At 44.0% G+C, this 20,673-nt stretch overlaps 1 protein-coding gene across 6 annotated transcripts in view; it reads left to right on the top strand.

The window, feature by feature from the left end:
- The window catches only part of ARHGAP26 (Rho GTPase activating protein 26), a 547,512-nt gene that overhangs the window by 209,976 nt on the left and 316,863 nt on the right, over positions 1-20,673 (top strand). For all 6 annotated transcript variants that reach the window (XM_075601056.1, XM_075601054.1, XM_075601057.1 and 3 more), the window contains exon 12: positions 4,886-4,922. In XM_075601056.1, coding sequence (XP_075457171.1) covers positions 4,886-4,922 — 37 coding nt within the window. The remainder of the gene's footprint in view (positions 1-4,885; positions 4,923-20,673) is intronic.

The raw sequence follows: 20,673 nt of genomic DNA, 5'->3' as shown, positions 1-20,673 counted from the left end.
TATCCCTGCCTTGGGATACAGTATTAAAGGTGAAATACAAACATATTAAAATATCCGGTTCCGTTGGATCCAGCGGGTCCAAACTACCCAGATCTCAATGCCGAAACTGGGACACCATATGGTCCAAGTTTCAGCCCGCTACGACCTTCGGAACCGGAGATACACAAATACAACTTAAACCGTTTCCTATTTTAATACAAAAATCTCCGCTGTAAATTAAATCATGGTTTTTCAATAAATCCCCATTGGAAACAACGGGCTCCACCGCCATAGACTTTCAATGGAAAACCGCCGCCTTTGGCAGCTATGGGAATCCGCTGCCATAGACTTTCAACGGGGCATTGCCGCCGTTGAAGCCTATGGGGTTTCTCCGCAATAGCCGGTGAATGGAAATTGGCCGCCATTGAAGTCTATGGGAAAATTTCTGAACCTTTAAGAGGGCCCATACTCCGTCGGGTTGGTCCGAGAGGGTCAAGGATGTTTCTGCAGCCATGCCGGAACAGTGCCTACAGGTACCCCAAACCCTGGCCCTCGGGACCCTCCAGAACCGGCGATATGGGTTCATGATTTGTAGCTTTTCTGACTTAGTCATTTTCTTTAGCTGCTTCTGCCTACGCCATTGGAACTTATGGCACGACTCGCTCTCTGCAGCTCGACCCTTTCCGGGGGTCCTGGATTCGGGGACCCGGTGGTGGTCGAGTGGGGTAGGTCTAGGAACTAGGGGCAAAAATAATTTTATTTCTGGGTGCCCTAGAACCAAAGATTCCCACGCCACTTGACGTTGAACTTGACTAATCAGTGATAAAAGCTCTTTTTCAGAAAAAGTATCCGCTTTGCGGTTTGGACGGCTGCCAACTCGTTCCTGGAAAGCGCCGTCGAGGAATCTCCATTGAAGTCAATGAGCCCATTGACTTACAATGGGAAACCGCCACTCCTCCTCTCGGACGCCACCTGCTGGTCTTTGAGGGAAACAGGTCCAAAACAGCAAGATCCGCCATTGAAATGAATGGAGCTCCAATGGCGGCCTATGGGACCCTGCAAAATGGTGCCTGAAAAAGCGGGAAAATTAAACAAAGGGCTATAATCACTATACAACTATTAACTATTAACCCTTGCCCTCCCGGATGGATCCCATTGTGTGTGTGGTGCAGACACTGATATAACAATAAAACATGGGAACAGGGGAACATTCATTTTTCAGGGGTAAACCACATTCCTGGACCGCAGTCCAGTTAACCCCTTGTCTCCCTGGTGAGGTCAGCGGATGGCCATATGTAACCCCTTTAATACCGGGCCACCCCCTTTCTCCCTCTACAGATACCAACTCTGCAGTACAGTTACTTTTTGTCTTTGTAATGCTGTGTGAGTACACTGCATCAAGGTGTTAAGAGTGACTGCATATAGCCAGGACGAGTGTTTTTAATATGAGTTACATGTTACTATACTTTTTATTAATAAAAAGCATTTTTTATATCTATGGCTATTTGTCGTCCAAACCGGGTGTACTAAGAACATGCTACATGTCTGCACACACTACCCATTGATACGCAGAGAACCAGAGGTGTACCTAGTGTGACAACATAGACGACTTCATTGAAGTGAACCACACTCACACATGGCCGTGTGAGTGAATTATTGATTTTTTCATCTATATCGATCACCCACACCTTCCTACCTCCCCCCCCCTTCCATCACTTCCCTGTGAATGCAATTTTTTTGTGATCAATTGCATGATTATTATAAGTGCTCAAAATACTCCTTGTGTATATCACTTTCTATCTTTCTTTTGTGCTCACCGTAAACTTACCATATCCACAAATGAGGATCAAGGGAAGATCCTTAATCGGTTGAGCAGCATCTATGAGTTGGGCCAGTATTTTATCATTTGATTTGCCCTGCTTTGGTATTTAAAACCATTATTAATACTGATTTATTGTCGATTCAGTTGTAAAGGGAGCGCACGAGATTTCTCCCCATTTAAAAAAGGCCGTGTCTGTTGGCCTCTTTAGACAGGTGCTACATTAACTCTTCGGCCTCCTTTTGCTGTTGAAGGGACACGTAATGCATTGCAGAATCTTCCAAGAGTTGTCAGGTCTTCGTATATTATTAATATTCATTATTTTCGTCCCATCATTTAGTTGCCCTTTTCACCTGGCCAGTTACTGTAGATGCTCAGTGTCAAGTCCAGACTGCTCCACACATGCATCATAGTTTGGCAGAAACTGATATTCCAGTGCGTTTTGGCAGCCTGAACGTGCACATCTGTTGAGGGTTTAACCAATGGCATGTGGCTCAATGTGATCGTAGTGCAAAGCAGCTGCTCTGCATTCCAAGTCAAACATTTGCTCGCAGCTAACAAATCCTGCTTCTAATGTTTTTATCCCTCCAATAGTAACTATTCTAATTACCTGTTCTAAAACGATCATTTCATTACTGTTGATGGTTTAGGTAAACCTTGATTAATTTAGAATAAAAGTAAAGCTTTTTATATAGTGATTTTCTTCAAGCAAATGGCTTCTCTCTGTCTAAATGGATGTATACCTAGAATTGGGGTTCGGGGAGGGACGCAAAGTGCTGATTTAACTATTTTATGACTATATATTGTAATTTAAATTTTTATTTTATTTTTTATATTTGTATGTGGTTTACTATTTCCTTTGAGTCCAATCAGCTTAACTATCAATTGAAGTAATGAGTACTCGCAGACAAAAACAGAGCAAGAACAACTTTTAGTGTGTAACTCCTGCGTATGTGTGTAATTTTTAAATACATTATGTAATTTAAACCGTACTGCTAGTGGAAGATTTGTTGCAATGATCCCTTCCCTGAATAGAATAATCTATGAATGACACACTTCTGTAGATCAGTATCACTGGATGGAGACCATGTGTTGTGGTTCTTTATGTAATGTGAGCACATTGGCATGTATCAATAATACGTAATGATTGCAAGCTTTGTAGCACCTTTTCCCCCACCCTATGTGAGATCATAGAGCTACTGTGTGTTCTGGTGCCGTGCATACCTGTGAGGTTGAATAGAAGGCCCTGAGAACTCTGCGGTGGTGTGGGGAGGCATCAGGACAGATTGTCAGTGATGATGATTCGTAGTGCAGCGCCTCCAGCTGGTGAGGATCCTGGTGCAGCCAGGATGGTCCACACTGACATCATCAGATAGTGTCCAGACAAGTAGTCACAACGTATAGTTCAACTGGTCTTTATTAGCAGCATGGTGATATCCAGAACAGGCACATTCCCTGAAGTAGCATCCACAAGGCTTGAGGCCCTGCAGGCCCATTCTCAGCTCCTTTACCCCCTGATAGGATAAAGGGTAAGTGCTCCCACTCCACAGGGGGAGCAGAGAGAGCTCCTGACTACTGGGAGAGTAGTCGGCTTATGTACCCCAGGGGAGGGGCTTGTAACCCTGCCCCATAACAGGGCAGGTCCGATACTGGCAGGCATCACATCCTGTGAATGTGACCCAGCCTGTATCCTCCCCAACGATGACACTCTCTGGTTGTTGTTAGGCCAGCCCCTGGAAACAGCAACGGTGCATCCAGGCTGCAACTAAAATCTAGGCCTTCACGAGAGAGCTTATCCCTCACAGTACCTGTGCCTAACAGGACTTATACTGTTAGGGCCAAAGGAAAGATAATTGCCGGAGGACTAGGTTATAGCTACAAAGACTTGTTTAAGGAAAAGGAGTAAAAACTATTCCACTGTGTACAATGTATGACCCAGATACTTGCCAGTTTCCTGATTTTAATTGCATTTCACTGCTGGCAGGGAAAGGTCCGTGGGAAAAATATTAATAACCTTCCTATTGCTAAACCTGCCAAGACAAACCATACTTTTACAGGAGGCTGTATGAAGCTGGCAGCTTGGCAACTCGACCATGATAGATGCATGTGGAGCATGGTCCAGTAGTATTTAAACCCTGCCTTCCCAGCCTGCAAAAACATGGATATTGTATTTTTCGTCAGGCGTTATTCTGGAAGTTTGAAGTTTAATTCCTTGGTTTGGATCTAGGGATTTTGTTTATTTGCTGCTCCCCGGCCTGGGTAACAGAAACAGGTATAATGAAATAAGGTTAAGATTTAAATGACCATGGTTACTAATGAAGACCGACTGCGTGTTGCATTAGCTGTCCTTCTATTAACATTGCTCCCCACCATTGCTATTCAGCAATGTACCTACCAAATGAATATATGGAAGTGATCAGTCAAATAGAAGTCTCTTCCCCCTAGGTTTAAAAGTAACTGAACTCTGATAGCTAATCTGGATTATATCGTGTGTGTGTGATTTGTTCTTATAAATACATGCGGGAGTACATGCGGTATATACTGTATGTGATACTGCCTCTCATACACGGAGAGGGGTACGAGTGCTGGGTAATTGTAATGATCTGCCAGTGGAATGCACATTCTTTTGTAACCCTCTTATTTCTCTCCCTTGGAAGCAAGCAAGTAAGGGAGATAAACATGGAGGCAACTTTAACCCTTTGTGTGCCCTTGAGGCGTACCTTCAACGTCATGGGGTCTGGCGCCCCCATGACTTAGTAACTACATCACAACATTTCTGCCTGTTTTTCTAGGGGTGATCCTAAGGAGGGTTTGGGAGGGGGGGGGGACGACTCTGGTGGGACAAGCAGTTAACGAACAAAGTGATATTGGAGAAGAGGAAGCAGCCAAAGGAAATGATAACCCTCCCTAGCATACCTTTAATAAAAATTAAACAAATTACTTAAAGGTGTCTGATTTTGTGTAATAAATAAATAATTTAAAAAAAAGTTAATCACTCCGATGAGACCCCTTAACCTGTCACTGTGTGTGTGTTAAAATATATTCTGCCATTCAATAATGTTTGTTCTTTTTTTTTTTTTTTTGCAGGTTTACAATTCAAACAAAGACAACCAAAGTGAAGGAAGTAAGTTTGATCCTTTATGTACTCTTCTAGCTATTGCTGGCGTTGCAACAGAAATGTGTTTATGTTCCAATAACTATTTCAAAGGGAAGTTGAAACTTTGACATTTGAACACCATTTTAATCTATGTGTATATTTATGTATAAATATTTTTACGTTTCTGGCATTTTTATTTATTAAACTTGTATGCATATTACATAGATTCATTACAAATTAACTTCGATAATGTGACCTTGATTAAGGCCATGCAATTGAAAGTCTCTGATTTTTCAAAACAAAAAAGTTCCCTAGCACAGTAACACGGAGTTACTGAATACTGAACACCCAAATACCCCCTCGCATTGTAATGTAGACCAATATGGCATCTTGGCAGGCACACACGCCAAATAAATATCCAGTTGGGGTAAAGATTATTATTTTCTATAACAAAGTACCTGGCATGCAGCACATTTTATTACAGATGCACTGTGCAAAATGCTGCATGTTGTGTGTGTATATACGCTGTATTTTACCAGTAGAGAAATAGGCAATCTCTGCCAATCTATCGCATAACTACACAAATATCACCGTATTTTATGTGGAAGATTTATTTAAAAAGTGATATAGTTCAGGAAAGAGGGATGTTTTAGAATACAAAAAAATGTGATGCATGGAAGGAACATATCCTTAATTAAGGGCCTAATTGTAAAACAATGCGTTCCAGATTGTTAATAATGAAGTGCTATCCATCCTCCCAGGTAGCTGTATGACTACCGTAAACTCAGCAGGTGGCCCCGGAGTAACAACTTCTGACAGTAAGGATGCGCTTATAGTGCCCGCGACACGACGTCGCTCGAAAACAAAACAATTGACTCAGTCGCCAGCGCTTATACCAAGTGTGACAGCGACGGACCAACTTCGCGTTTGGAAAATTGGTAGCCTGGTCTATTTGATTTTTTTTGAGACCGTCGCCACATGTGACTGTCTCTAAACCAATCAAATTGCACGGTCCGCCACCTTTAGTGACGTCACTGGTGACCGTCGCTAAAAAACAAATTACAACTATCGCGGATGACGTCATCGGTCACGTCGCCAGCACTATAAGCGCGGCCTTATAGTGAGCAAACTAATATTCTAATTCTGAAGTTGTGCCCAAGAATTAACAATGCAGAGCAATACTTGCTTATGTAGTCCATGTTTTACTGGACCGAAGATCCTTATATTCATCATGCTGTGAAGCCATCTTCACCTTGCGCTGGGAGATTTTGACTCTATTCAAATTAATGCAGCTGAAACCTTCATCTGAAAAGGGGCTAGATCACAGCACATTGAATAGAGGTCAAGGACAGATATTTGTCATACTGTAAGTCTACCAAACTCATGATGTCCAACGTTAGATGCACAATGAATTCAGTGCTATACTGTATCCTTAACTCCTCAAAATGTGCGTAGAGTGATACAGTACTACAATGGCCCATACAGGTATTTATTTTTCCACTTCCATTCATTTGAAGAGATGTTCATGCATTACCTGTGCATTAATACAATTATGACAATGTTGAATATGAGGTATGTACAGGCATACACCGGTTTAAGGACACTCACTTTAAGTACACTCGCGAGTAAGGACATATCGCCCAATAGACAAACGGCAGCTCACGCATGCGCCTGTCAGCACGTTCTGAACAGCATTACACCCTACCTGTACCGAAGCTGTGCGCAAGCGGGGAGACTATAGAGCCTGTTACAAATGCGTTATTTACATCAGTTATGCACGTATATGACGATTGCAGTACAGTACATGCATCGATAAGTGGGAAAAGGTAGTGCTTCACTTTAAGTACATTCTCGCTTTACATACTTGCTCCGGTCCCATTGCGTACGTTAATGCGGGGTATGCCTGTGTGTATGTATGTCTTTATATAGCAGAGGTATGTGGGAATGTAGCACACCAAAACAGTGCAAATAAATGCAAAAAATGCGATACTTGCGCACAATGCCAGAGCTCCTGGTTCAAGGATGGCCTATCTGCAGCAATCCAAGCAATCATTACCAGTCACTTGACAAAGGCCTAAGTGAGGCTGAAACGTTGTGTATTATGAATAAATTCTTTTGCTAAAAATCCGTGAAGCCCTGGATCATCTTTCCTGTTGCTGTCTTTATATAGCGCCATTAATGTACATAGCGCTTCACAGCAGTAATATACGGGACCATCATGTAGATAACAAATAATATAAATAACACAAAGGTGAGAAGTGCTTGAGACATAACAGTAACATTTTAGAAAGGGAGTCCCTGCTCCTAAGAGCTTACAATCTAATTGGTTGGTAGGAAGGTCGTACAGAGACAGTAGAGGGCATTCTTCTGGTAAGTGCGTCTGCAAAGGGCCAAGCTTTATATATATATGTATATATATATATATATGTATATATATATATATATATATATATATATATGTATATATATGTATATATATATATATATATATATATATATATATATATATATATATATATATATATATATATATATATATATATAACAAAACAAAAAAAAAATCAAAGTAGCGCTTCTATTGTAACCTAACAACTGTGATTATGTCTACCTAACTGTGAAATACAACCAATGGGGTGGCAAAGATGGGTATATAAATTTAAAAAACCTATGTTAACTTAAGGTATTACATTTAAAAATAAAAAGCAATGTACTAATACTTTAATAGTAAAAAATTATGATAAAAAATGTGTAAAAATGTGTAAAAATAGAGTAAATAAAAACCAATGGATAAAATCCGTAAAAAACCTTAAACACAGAGTCCTGTTCCAAATAAACGCATCCAGGTAATAGGCAGCCCGTTTAGAAGGGATCACTACTCCCTGTTGATACCTATGAAAAAGAAAAGAAAAAAAGACAAAAAAAAAAAAAACAGGCGCACACCTAGTGCATTAAAGTATAACAATTCGGTTTATAGAACAATAAAAACAGTCAAATGCCCACTCACAAGTGTACACGGTATATAAGCAGGTATGAGATAGGCTCTCATAAGCCAATACTGCCGTCCGACTCAGCAATGGTGTCCTTCTCCTGTGTGCTCTCCGCGTGGTCTCCTGCAACCGGAAGTGACATCCACCCGGTCGGGTGCCCCGCACAGGAAATCCCTCCGGGAACCAGTACCTTCAGCTGCCTGCTTCTGGTCGCTGCACCACCGGGGGAAAGAGGGATCCAAACTTCTGCTTTGCCTCTCACAGCCTGCAATAGTTCTCAACCCGCAGTAATGGTCTCCGTGGGAAAATGACTCCTCTGTCTTAGCCACGCCCTATGCGTTTCGTCATCTATGATGACTTCATCAGGTGACTTGGGGATGAAGTCAGCAGGCAGCTGAAGGTACTGGTTCCCGGAGAGATTTCCTGTGCGGGACACCCGACCGGGTGGACGTCACTTCCGGTTGCAGGAGAGCACACAGGAGAAGGACACCATTGCTGAGTTGGACGGCAGTATTGGCTTATGAGAGCCTATCTCATACCTGCTTATATACCGTGCACACTTGTGAGTGGGCATTTGACTGTTTTTATTGTTCTATAAACCGAATTGTTATACTTTAATGCACTAGGTGTGCGCCTGTTTTTTTTCTTCTTCTTCATATATATATATATATATATATATATATATATATATATATACACATATACACGTTGTAAAACTATCACTCATAGAGCTACTCATATGCTTCCTTAAGCAGATGTGTTGGGTTGGAAGCATTGCCTGAACTAGAACTTACATTAAAGATTGTGCTCTAAAATCATTTGTACAATGTAGGGGCTAACACAGATTACATCTAAAATAAGTATAGCGCAAATATATAATTTGACTGAGTCGTTCATGTTTTTTCTGTGATGTCAATAAAGAAATATCAGAGGGACTGGAGTATATTGCAGTTTTCGTGTATCAGCATAGAGATTGTATTGGTTCACCAAGAGAAGAGGTGTAGAGAGAATAGCAGAAGGCCATGGACAGAGCCTTGTGTGACCCCAATAGAGAGAGGGTGTGAAGATGTGGAGACACTAGAGAAGGAAACACTGAAGGAGCGGTTGGATAGGTAGGACATGAACAGGAGAAAGGCTGTGTCACGGAGGCCAGTAGAGTGTGTGCAGGAGAATGGGGGTGATCAACCGTGTCGAAGGCAGAAGAGATATCCAGGAGAATTAGTAAGGAGAAGTGGCCCTTAGACTTACCTGTGAGTTGGTCATTGGCCGCTTTTGTTAATGCTGTCTCGGAGTGCAGAGAACGGGTTCACAATTGTTTTTTTGTTTGAACGTGAGTGAAGTCTATTTGTTTTGCTAAATTGCATTATTTTTTCGGTTCTGAGAAATCAAGCGGAAATAATAAAAAAAAAAGCACAAAATAGAATTGGCTCACTTTTTTAAATTTTTTTTTTATAAATGTCTTAATTTCATTTGCATTAAATCAAGACACCACAAAATAGTTTATAGGACAAATGTCAGACATTTTTACAGTGTACAAACAAAAACTGTTAAATTCTATACATAAAAAATGTAAATTTATGTAGATCAGTGGTTTGCAACCTTTTTTTGGTTGGGGAACCCCAGAATTCGATTGTGAAATTCCGTGGGAACCCCAACCCCCGCCCCTGTCTCTTGCCCCCCCCCCCCGTCTCTCGCCCCCCCGTCTCTCACCCCCTCTCCCCATCTTTCATGTCTCTCCCCCTCAAACTTTCCCCCTTACGCTCCCTCTCCCCCATACTTTCTCCCTTACACTCACTCTCCCCCTCTATCTCCCCCTCTCTCTTCTATATACACACACACATACTCTCCCCCTCTCACTCACATAGACACACGCACACTTGCATACACACACAATCCCCCTCTCTCTCACACACACACACACACACACACTCCCCCTCTCTCTCACACACACCCTCACACACTCGGACACCCTCTCAGACACCCGTACACAGACACGTTGTGTCTTTAAGGGACCTGGCTCATGCTGATTCTTCCTCTCTCCTGTCAGCTGGAAGTTGACAGCAGAAGCAGGGAGAGGAAAGAGCAGTGACCTGCTGGCTGCTGCTGCTGATGCCGGGTAACTGCTAGGTGGAGTGCTGCCGAGCCTGGGACAACTGTTAGAGTTATCCCAGGTCTCCCCATCTGGCGGTCGTGGAATCCCTGAGGGGTGCTCACGGAACCTCAGTTAAAAATCACTGATGTAGATTATAAACGGTGTGCCAGAAATACTGCAGATACATCTAATGTATTCCACCCTTTTTTTAAAGCTGTAATTTGCAAAGTTTCTTGCAATGTAAATGAAGTAATCCTGGGTTAGGTTCAGCTCCCTAGATCAATGTTTCTCAACCGGGTTCCGTGGCATCTGCTTCAATACTACAGATGCAGGAGCCGTTATTCGAACATTTCACGCGTCGTGACGCGTGATTTCTTCCAACTTTACCGCCTTAAGACGCGTGTTTTTATCGAGTGCAGAAAATGGCATTTTAGTGTTTTGGTTTTAAACACCTGAAAATTGACACAGTAGCACAGTACTGTACACATTACAATTCATTCATTTCTGCCACGGCTAGGCAAAGAATTGCACCCAAAGAAATCATAATCCATGAAATTCAAACAAATCAACCGCGGTAAACAAGGTTGTGTCTGGTGTGATTAGCGGCGTGAATGCCGCGTGGAATACAGCAGAGCACACGAAAACGGCTCAGTTCGAAATGTTCGAATAACGGCCGCTGCATCTGTATGTAATAAAAATAATAAAGTAGCTTCATTACCTTAGTGCAGGGGTGGGGAACGTCCGGCCCGCCTGCGAAATCCTTTGGTCCGGCCCCCGGGAAGCAAGTCTGCAAGAATGGTTTGTGTGTCTCGCTGTCTCTCTGTGTGTGTCTCGCTGTCTCTCTGTGTGTGTCTCGCTGTCTCTCTGTGTGTGTCTCGCTGTCTCTCTGTGTGTGTCTCACTGTCTCTCTGTGTGTGTCTCACTGTCTCTCTGTGTGTGTCTCACTGTCTCTCTGTGTGTGTCTCACGGTCTCTCTGTGTGTGTCTCACTGTCTCTGTGTGTGTGTGTGTCTCACTGTCACTGTGTGTGTGGGTTTCACTGTCGCTGTGTGTGTCGCGGTCACTGTGTTTGTGTGTCACTGTCTGTGGCAGCAGCCGCCTGAGGTGATTAAGGACCTGAGTATCACCAGGGCGGCGCGGGTAAGCAGCGCTCCGGGGGGGAGAGGGTATAAGAGGAGTAGGGGATGGGGGGGAGGGGGTATAAGAGGCTTGGGGGATAGAAGAACGAGTCTGTGGTGGGAGAGACACCTCACTACCGCCTCTCCTCCTCCCCACACCGGGCAGCAGTTGTGGAGGGTACCTGCTCCGATCCCCCCTGCTCCGCGCACTTACATGGCCCTCCTCCCCACACCGGGTAGCAGTTGCGGAGGAGGGCACCTGCTCCGATCCCCCCCTGCTCAGATTCTCCCCCCCCCCTTGCGCACTTACACAGTCCTCCTTTTCCCCACACCGAGCAGCAGTTGCGGAGGGTACCTGCTCCGATTCCTCCCCCCCCCGATCAGATTTCCCTCCCCCTGTGTGTGTCAGAGAGAGAGTGTGTGTGTCAGAGAGAGAGAGAGAGAGAGTGTGTGTGTGTGTGTGTGTGTGTGTGTGTGTGTGTGTGTGTGTGTGTGTGTGTGTGTGTGTGTCTGAGAGAGAGTGTGTGTGTGTGTGTCAGAGAGAGTGTGTGTGTGTCTGAGAGAGTGTGTGTGTCAGAGAGTGTGTGTGTGTCTGTGAGAGAGAGTGTGTGTGTGTCTGAGAGTGGGTCTGACAGTCTGAAAGTGGGTCTGACAGTCTGAGAGAGAGTGGGTCTGAGAGAGAGAGTGGGTCTGAGAGTCTGATTTCCCTACCCCCTGCCTGATTTCTGTGCGTGTGTGCGTGTGCAGAGACACCAACCCACAGTCAGTCATAGTCACCCACACCCAAGAGTCAGTCAGTCACCCAAAGAGAAGCAGTTCCAGCCATCACATTAGTGGTGAGTTCATTAAATGTTTGACCAAATATAGCAGGCTAATTTTTAAGTTGATAATTTTGGGTGGCCCTCGCATGATTTTATAAATATCAAAATGGCCCTTGGTAGAAAAAAGGTTCCCCACCCCTGCCTTAGTGGCTAGCCACTAGGGCAATGCAGGGGTTAAACCAAAGTACCTGGTTTGTTGGGGGAAGAGGGGATGGGTGAAGCGGGTAGTTGCCCCAGGGTGGGTGGTTATGCCTCTTGGGATGGTTGCGGGAAGGGTTAATCCTTTAATCACCTTGCTGGTTATTTAGTACAGGCGAAAGAAATTGGGGGTATTTGTGAAAGACACAGCAACCAGTGGTCGATCTGACACAAGGACAGTAGAATTCCTCAAAGATTCAGGGGAGCGCCAATGTTCACGTGATTATATGAAAAAGAAAAATAAAGGCAACATAGTGTGATACAGTCTCAATTCTTTCTTTCTAGTGAAAAAGGTAATCCACTCACAATTTTCCTTTCAAATGTGCATAGCCATATGTTTTATCTGTGATGATCTCCAATACATTTTAAGACGTTATTGCGCAATTTTGGTATTTCTTATTATTTCTGGGTATTCGTGCGGTGGTTCAGAAAAAGTGAAAGGGGTCTACACCTGTGGATATCCATGTTCATTGCTCTAAACAGAGAGAGGAGTGTCTCTGTAATGCCTGATTTTTTAAAGGAAAATTGTGAGTGGATTACCTTTTTCACTAGAAAGAAAGAATTGAGACTGTATCACACTATGTTGACTTTATTTTTCTTTTTCATATAATCACGTGAACACTGGCGCCTTCCTCTGAATCTTTGAGGAATTCTGCAATCAAAAAGACTAAGAGAACAGTCTTTACAAGGGTTTTGAGTAGCTCTTCTATTAGCACCTTTTACACTGGGTGGTGGATTTATCACATGATTAACTAATAGATCACAGTTCACGTTGTAATTGAATTTATAGATATTATTTCTGTCATTTGCTTCTAAACACATTGTTACACATATTTCACTTTTTTAGGACATTGTTATAAGTAAGCGCCGTTGCAATCACATTTTTTTCACAGGGACAGTAGGACTGGTAACTAGGACTTAAAGGTTCTCAGCTGAACCTCTTGTAAACCGTTGAGGTAAATTAATTTAGTTAAAATACTTTAATCTCATAAAACGATAAAAAAAAGGATGGGGTGTACCGGCACATAAATAACACACTGTAAACACAACATTAACACAGAGTAGGGTGTAGTTAATGCCCTGATAGTGTATGTGAAAGAGTTCCGTTATACTATACACTCCTGCCCCTGGATCATAGCGAAGTCTATAACCTATAACCCGTATGTTGATGATAATCAGCAAAATCAACTTGATCCCCTGGGTTAAAATCACACACAGAATAAACAAATAAACTATATTTTTCAAGACCATAAGCAGTGGGTGCCGCGAGAAGCTTTACCCCTAACCCCAGCAAAACTTTTAAAACTCTCCCTCCGGACACAGCGCCTAAGCATTTCCTATAACCAGCTTTCGGGGGATTCCCCCTCAACCCCTACCGGCTGAGGCACTCAACCCCACTCACAAAATATAAACATCTGAACTGACCTGCTAATGGTGAGTGCGTGGGGCTGGCTTTTCGAGTTGCGGTGGCCATCTTCCCCCTTGAGACCTGCTGGGAGAGGGCTGCTGTGGAGAGGTCCATGCTACTCTGCCGCTGATCCTCGACTGAGCGGGGAGAGATCGAGAAGACGCCAATCTGCCGAAATGGAGCAGGAAAACAGACCTGTGGCATCTGCCTCGCAATATGGCTCTGACTCAGAGAAGGACAACAGGAGAGAACGGAGTATCAAAATACTCCTTGATAAAACACCGTGTTGTGTGAAACGCATAGGAAGGTTCACACCTTCTTTTTTGTAATGTTTGATAGACACTAAATATTTTTAATTTTTTATTCAACTGTCTCCCTGGGCAGTGCGCTGCCTTGTGCATTTTTTTGCATACTTTGTTGCTGCTGAGAACAGAGCAACAGCATAGAGAGAGTCTTCGTCACGAGAAGTGACTTAAAAGATGATCTAAAAATTATCTTTGGGGATCGGAAATTGCTCCATGAAGAGATTCAGGAGCTGCGGAGAGACATCACCTCCATAGAAGTCAGGACAGATGAGATAGTGACTAAGTTAGATGCCACAATTAAAGCAGTAAAAAAAGTGGAAAATACAAACTCCTACCTGAAAAATCAGATCTCCGCTATTGCTGACAGGCAGGAAGATTCTGAGAATAGAGACAGGAGAAACAATATCTGAATCTGTGGAGTGCCAGAGAATATAACTGATATTGAAGAGTACATATCAAGATGTCTGACGTCTCTGTTGCCTCATGAGGCTGAGCTGCATCTTGATAGATGCCACAGGGCCCAGCGGGCTAGGCCTCAACCAAAAGACCCTCCCAGGGATATAATAATGAGGATTCTTTATTATAGAATAAATGATTCCCTTTGCCAGATAACACGAAACTCCCCTTCTTTGGAATTTTATGGAGTTCCACTACAACTATTTCAGGACATCTATCCTGCTACCCTGAGTAGGAAACGCACCCTGCACCCCATAATGAAAATCCTTCACAAAAATGACGCGTGAGGTGGACCTTTCCCTTTGTTCTACTAGTACTATAACATGGGAATGCTTTCACCTTGAAGAGTCTGGAAGAAGGAGCCAATTTCCTAGGAAAAATAGAGCTGAAGATAAATTCACTTACTCAGCAGAAGAGGAGTCCTCTTTTGAGACATCCTGGAAGACCGTAAGAGGCTCTCCACGAAGCAGGGAGGACATGGCGGCGATCTAAAACAATTATGAAGCTAAAGAGACAGTGTTGCTTTTCAGACTTTTCAACCCATGCATTAAAACCACAGTACTATGTCCCCTGGCTTTTTTCCTGTATTATTCACCTATCCAGAAGGCCGGTCCAGATTTTCCTCTTCCCACACATATTGGAGTGGACCCGTAAGTGATTGGGATCAGATCAACATGGAGTCGTGGCATCTACAGAAAGAAGGGGGTGAGAGCACATCCAAGCTAGAATAAGCTGAGGTTGTAAGGATAGGTGCCATTGGTCGGAGGTGGATCAGGGTCACCGTTGGCCAGGGGGAGGGGGTCCCAAGATAGGATTTGAAACTCAGGGTACAGACAGAGGCTGAGGAGCTGGGGCTTCAGAACCCAGAGGTATAGTGAAATGGAGCTTGACGGAGGTACATGCCTCTTGTTGTTATTTTCTAGTTCTTAGGGGACGAGGTTTAGGTTTTGAAGGCGGTAGGAGTTCTAAAAATATGTGGACTCCGGCAGGCGAGTAAAAACAAAAGGTCCACAGGAAATGTCCAGTACAGCTTCACCTGCCATGGGATATGAGGGTCGGATTATCAAGTCCAGTACAGGGTAAAACTAGTAGAGGTAGATGAAAGGATGTAACACTAGTCCCTCACGATAGTAATTTTGGTCATTCTTTAGCTGAGAAACCCTTGGTTCACAGATTATAGCCTGCCGGACGGGAGGTTTGAGGATAGGAGTTGGGTTCATTAGTGTATAGTTCAATCTGTGAATAAGTTTATGTTCTAAGATGTTGTGTTGTTATCTCTTTTCGTGTGATTTTATTAGTATGATTTTGATTATGTGGCATGCTGTAGGGGTGACGGGACCAGAGTTCCCCCAGCAGTCCACATCCTTCTGACAAAAGGTGATGTGGGATTAACCCATATGGCCTTACAAGCCCCATGGGATCAGATGATGTTGGGCCTCACAATCCCGTTTAGATCAGTGGATATTTCTGTTAAATAGGCCAATGCAAGGTCTATTCTGGGTTGAGTGCAAATTAGTTGCTGATTTTGTAACGGCAACAGCTAGAAGTTCAATCCATACCCAAAATTAGAAATAGAATTTGGTTTGTATGCCAGATGGAAAAGTTAACGAGTTTGGTTAACGACTCGGGCTCTAAATTCAAAAAAGTCTGGCTGCCATGATTGTCCCAGACAGATATCCCTGGGATAAACGGTGCCACAATTATGCTTTTATAATAAGGAAATGTGTTCTCCCTTGATGGGCGATAATGCGTAAGAGAGACTCGACAATAGAACAGAGATGAATAAATTCTGCCGGGCCCGCGGGGGAGACTACCCCCTGGCCGGAGCAAGCGGCAACGCCACTTCGCATTACATGGTTCAGGAAAGACGGATAGACACCCAGACACCGCTGCCCAACCCCCTTTATTTCCCAATATATTTTGAGTATTAACTTGGCAAGGAATATGTGTGCGAAGATGTTTAGTATGCGGTCAACAGAATTTTCTTGTCAACTATGTATTGTTATATCTCTGCAAAAAAAAATACAATTTATGTTACAAAAAAAACTAACTATTGGCCAGTAATCCCTTAATTACCTTAGCGGTTACTAACCACTAAGATACTTAAGGGGTTAACACCTCCCGCAACTCATCGGGAGGGCTAACTACCCTCTCGGGGGGTCAAGTACCACACACCGACCCCCGCTAGAACCGGGGTCGCGCTAATTTTTTTTTAAAAATGGCCGCCGCGCACCCGATCGGGAGGGAGGGAGTAAGGAGGGAAGGAAGGAAGGAAGAGGTGGCCGGAAGCCCTACACGTCCCCCAGCAGCGGCCCTCCAAGTCAAGCCGCAACCTGCTCCTTACCTCCCACCACCGGCAACCATCCCCTTCCACCGGCATCCACTTCCTCCCCCCCCCGAGGCCCCAACACCTACCGGCCCTCCGCGGCATAATCAGTTTTGGGCCTAGCCCATGCGGCCCTCCGAGTCCCAGCCTGCTCCTCACTCACCCCCCCTACCGGCATCCACACCCCCCCTCCTCCCGACACCCCCCCTCCTCCCGACATCCCCCCCCCTCCTCCCGACACCCCCCCTCCTCCCGACACCCCACCCCCTCCTCCTGATGCCAGCTCCGCTCCGATCTCAACAGCCGACACCAAATGTAGGGAGGGGGAGTGGGAGTTGTGGTGTGAGTGCTGTGAGAGTGTGCAGTGTGTGTGCAGTGAGAGTGTGTGTGCAGTGAGAGTGTGTGTGCAGTGAGAGTGTGTGTGCAGTGAGAGTGTGTGTGCAGTGAGAGTGTGTGTGCAGTGAGAGTGTGTGCGCAGTGAGAGTGTGTGCGCAGTGAGAGTGTGTGCGCAGTGAGAGTGTGTGCGCAGTGAGAGTGTGTGCGCAGTGAGAGTGTGTGCGCAGTGAGTGTGTGCGCAGTGAGAGTGTGTGCGCAGTGAGAGTGTGTGCGCAGTGAGAGTGTGCGCAGTGAGAGTGTGTGCGCAGTGAGTGTGTGCGCAGTGAGAGTAGTGTGCGCAGTGAGCAAAAAAAAATCTCACGACCAGAGCTCCGCATTCGTCACTTCCGGAATTGCGTCACAGGTGAGGGCGGAAGTGCGGTCTGCCTCTCAAAACGGCTCCGATTTGCCAGTCCTTCTAACCCCAGGTCCTCCAACAATGCTAATGCTAACGCTAAGCGTTTCGCAGATGCTTCGTCAGGAGTTCTATAGTTCTGTGACGCAATTCCGGAAGTGACGAATGCGGAGCTCTGGTCGTGAGATCGTGAAACGCGAGTGAAGTGCTAGGAAGCTACACACCGACGGGGTCCTACCTTATACAGTTGTCCTCTCCAATGCCTGTTATTTTCTTTGAAAATGGGATTTGAATTGCTCTTTCATTCTGTACACAATATATTTTGGTCAAATAGTATGCACTATTGTGGCTTTTTTCTTTTCCATGCATTACCATTAACCTATTGAGGTATATCCTGAGAATCACTACACACATCTACTTAAAGGGCTCCAGTCAGAGAGAGAAGGATCTCTGACATGCTTATATGAACTACAAGTTTTGTGAGTGCAACTACCTAAGGCTACATGATTGATTGTTTATAGACATTACACTCTGCACTATATTTGCCTTTATCTTTTTATTCACATATATCACTGAGCTACTACAGTATATCGTGATAATGAAATTATTGGGGATGGAGCTGGAATACTAACTGGGGAAGGCAGTGATTTTCTAGCACTTATTTTATTTTTTTTAATTGAACTATTTATTATGAGTTAAAATTACATTTATTTTTTTCTCGTGTTTCTGGCACCGTTTTTCCTGATCAAAAGCACCTGTTTCTCTCACACAGACATACACACGTCCATGTCTTTCTGACATAACTAAGGCATTAGAAAGTGTGTTTTATGGTGGCATTATCAGCACAGCCCTTGTCGGAATGATCTCCTCAATTAACTTTTTGACACGATGTGACTTGTAATGAGACTTTTTAGTTTCCAGCTAGGTTGTTAGTTACCAGCTAAGGTGACTACAGTTGCGGTCGTTTCCCCCTCCGTGGTTAGAACCTTCATTCACCTAAATCGTGTCATCCTTTGTTCACATCTTGCCACAGCTCTTTGCAAATGGGTTCTAATCTACTCTTTATAGGAAAACCACTTTATTAATTGGAATAACGAAAGAGAAATGCTTTTTATTATATTTTTATTATTTTACATCATGAAAGCAAGGCAATGGAATTAAAAAAAAAAAAAGTCTAGTCTGTGCTCTGTAAGCACTAGTACTATAAATATAATTATTAAATAATGTACATGGCAAAATATACCTCATTGCTGTTTTAATTTTCAACTAATTTTATTTTCTATGAACTTGCCCATCACCATAGCAATTTATGAGGCAGGGTCCTGATCAAAGGGGCAGCCACTTTTAATGTTCCCATTTGGTTTTTCAACCTTAAGAACTGCCAAGGGAAAATACTGGGAATTAATATACCAGGAAAGGAAAATGCTGCAGATAGTGTTTCATACATAATGACATGTTTTAAAACGTGGGCGTGAGAAGATGGTGCATTAATGGCTCTTTACCCTTCTGCATCGCCATCCAAAATCTTTGTTAATTCAGGAAATTGCCTACTATATAATTCCCTAGGCTATTGGTCATGGGGTAAAAACAATGGTGCTGCCATGTGTTGCTGTCTCCCTGGCAGTGAAGAGGTGCATCTTAATTCTGGTTAATATTGCAGGCTATCTCTTGCTTAATGTGACCAGGAAGAGAAGTGCATTCCAGGTGCTGACACTTGGGACTGTGATCTTCTTCAAGGATCCTGGGGATATATTCACTAAAGTGTAATGGCCAGTATTGTTCAGCAACAGGTAGTTGGACGTTAGCAAGTTATATTACACTTTAGTGTATATATCCATTTTCTCTACTGTCCCGCATTTACAGCGCATTACTATGGGGATATTGTCACGGGAGAGCAGTACTTTAACACCAAAACCACCGGGATCACTAGCACCAGACAGGACAAAGTTGTAGAATAAAATGGGGTTTATTCTGGCACGCCAGCAGACAAACAAAGATGTACAAAACACAATACAATACCAACTGGGGGCCTGGGGAGCAGACTCTAGCCTCGCTAGGTGCAGGGGCCTGCTTCAAGAAGGCGTGTCCTGTCCGCTTCTCATCCAGGATCTCAGAGTGCTGATCACACACAGCCCCTCTGAGATATCTCTCCAGCTTGTCACTGTAAAGATCAAACTCCTTTACAGAATGTCTCTCAGTCTCTCAGATAGTCCTCTGAGGGTAGATCTCCACACTCCTTCCCAGAGTGCCACTCCGTCCGTTAGCCTCTCTGCTCTCAGATGCTCTCTGAAGGCAGATCTCTACACTCTTTCCCAGAGTGTCTCCCTGGAAGTAGAACTCCATACTCCTTCCCAGAGTAGAGCTGCTTCTCTGATCAGCAGCACCCCTTTATATATCCCTCTGTGGCTATAATTTACATGGGAGGGGGCTGCTGGACATTGAGTTTGGGCCACAACAGCCAGAGGGCATGCTAAAACCCATCCCTGATTAAATCAGTCTGTGCAATACAATGTGCTTACTCCCAGACCTGAATATCAACCTTTCACCTTCCCCAGGAGGCCCAACATCTAGCGGTCCCTAATCCTATCAATTCTATAGAAATCTTCAACATAGACATTATAGTAAGAATGGAATATCTCATTTGCCTTCTGGTAGAGCTGACACTCAAAGCACAGAAGAATAGTGATTCACTAAACTGTGGGATTGCATTTACAGGTAATAACAAATACAGACTTTGAAATACATTTACACATCCCTGTCCTTCCCCAGATGTTAAATACCTTTTGGACAAAATAAGCCTTACAATGGTGGCCAAATTAGATAGATTTAGGGGTAGCTGGGTGGGCTTCATAAATTTTGTAATGCCAGCAACCCCTACCGTCACAGATATTATTTGTACCTTCAGCTGGAGGTGGTAGGACACAGACCACCTGATTTGCTCAGATTATATAAATTCTGCTACGGCCGGTCTCTGGTTAGTTGTTCTGCCTCATACAATGGAGGAGTTCACTCCGTTTTTACTTACCCTTTTGGGTTATGAGACCGCTCTCTAGCTGTCTATGGTCGGAGCTAATCCACAAGCCGCTGCTGCGCCACTCTCCATCACCCAAGTACCACCACATCCCTCTCCCATAGGCTGACTAGTTCCGCCTCGGAGATCCTTTTTTGAAGCGTTCAAGCCAAGAGCGTTTTTCTTCTCCCCCCAACTTATCCTCCCCACACAGGCCGCCATACCTCCTTTTACCGCCTGCAGACAACAAATGGGATATGCATTCTCTCCCACGCATCATGTGCATAACGCAACGATGTGGGTGGCGTCATAAGGACAAACTGATCGC

This window comes from Ascaphus truei, chromosome 5 (genome assembly GCF_040206685.1).
Source record: "Ascaphus truei isolate aAscTru1 chromosome 5, aAscTru1.hap1, whole genome shotgun sequence".
Lineage (NCBI taxonomy): Eukaryota > Metazoa > Chordata > Amphibia > Anura > Ascaphidae > Ascaphus > Ascaphus truei.
The sequence above is the reverse complement of the archived record's forward strand: the minus strand, read 5'-3'. Positions and strand labels throughout refer to the sequence as shown.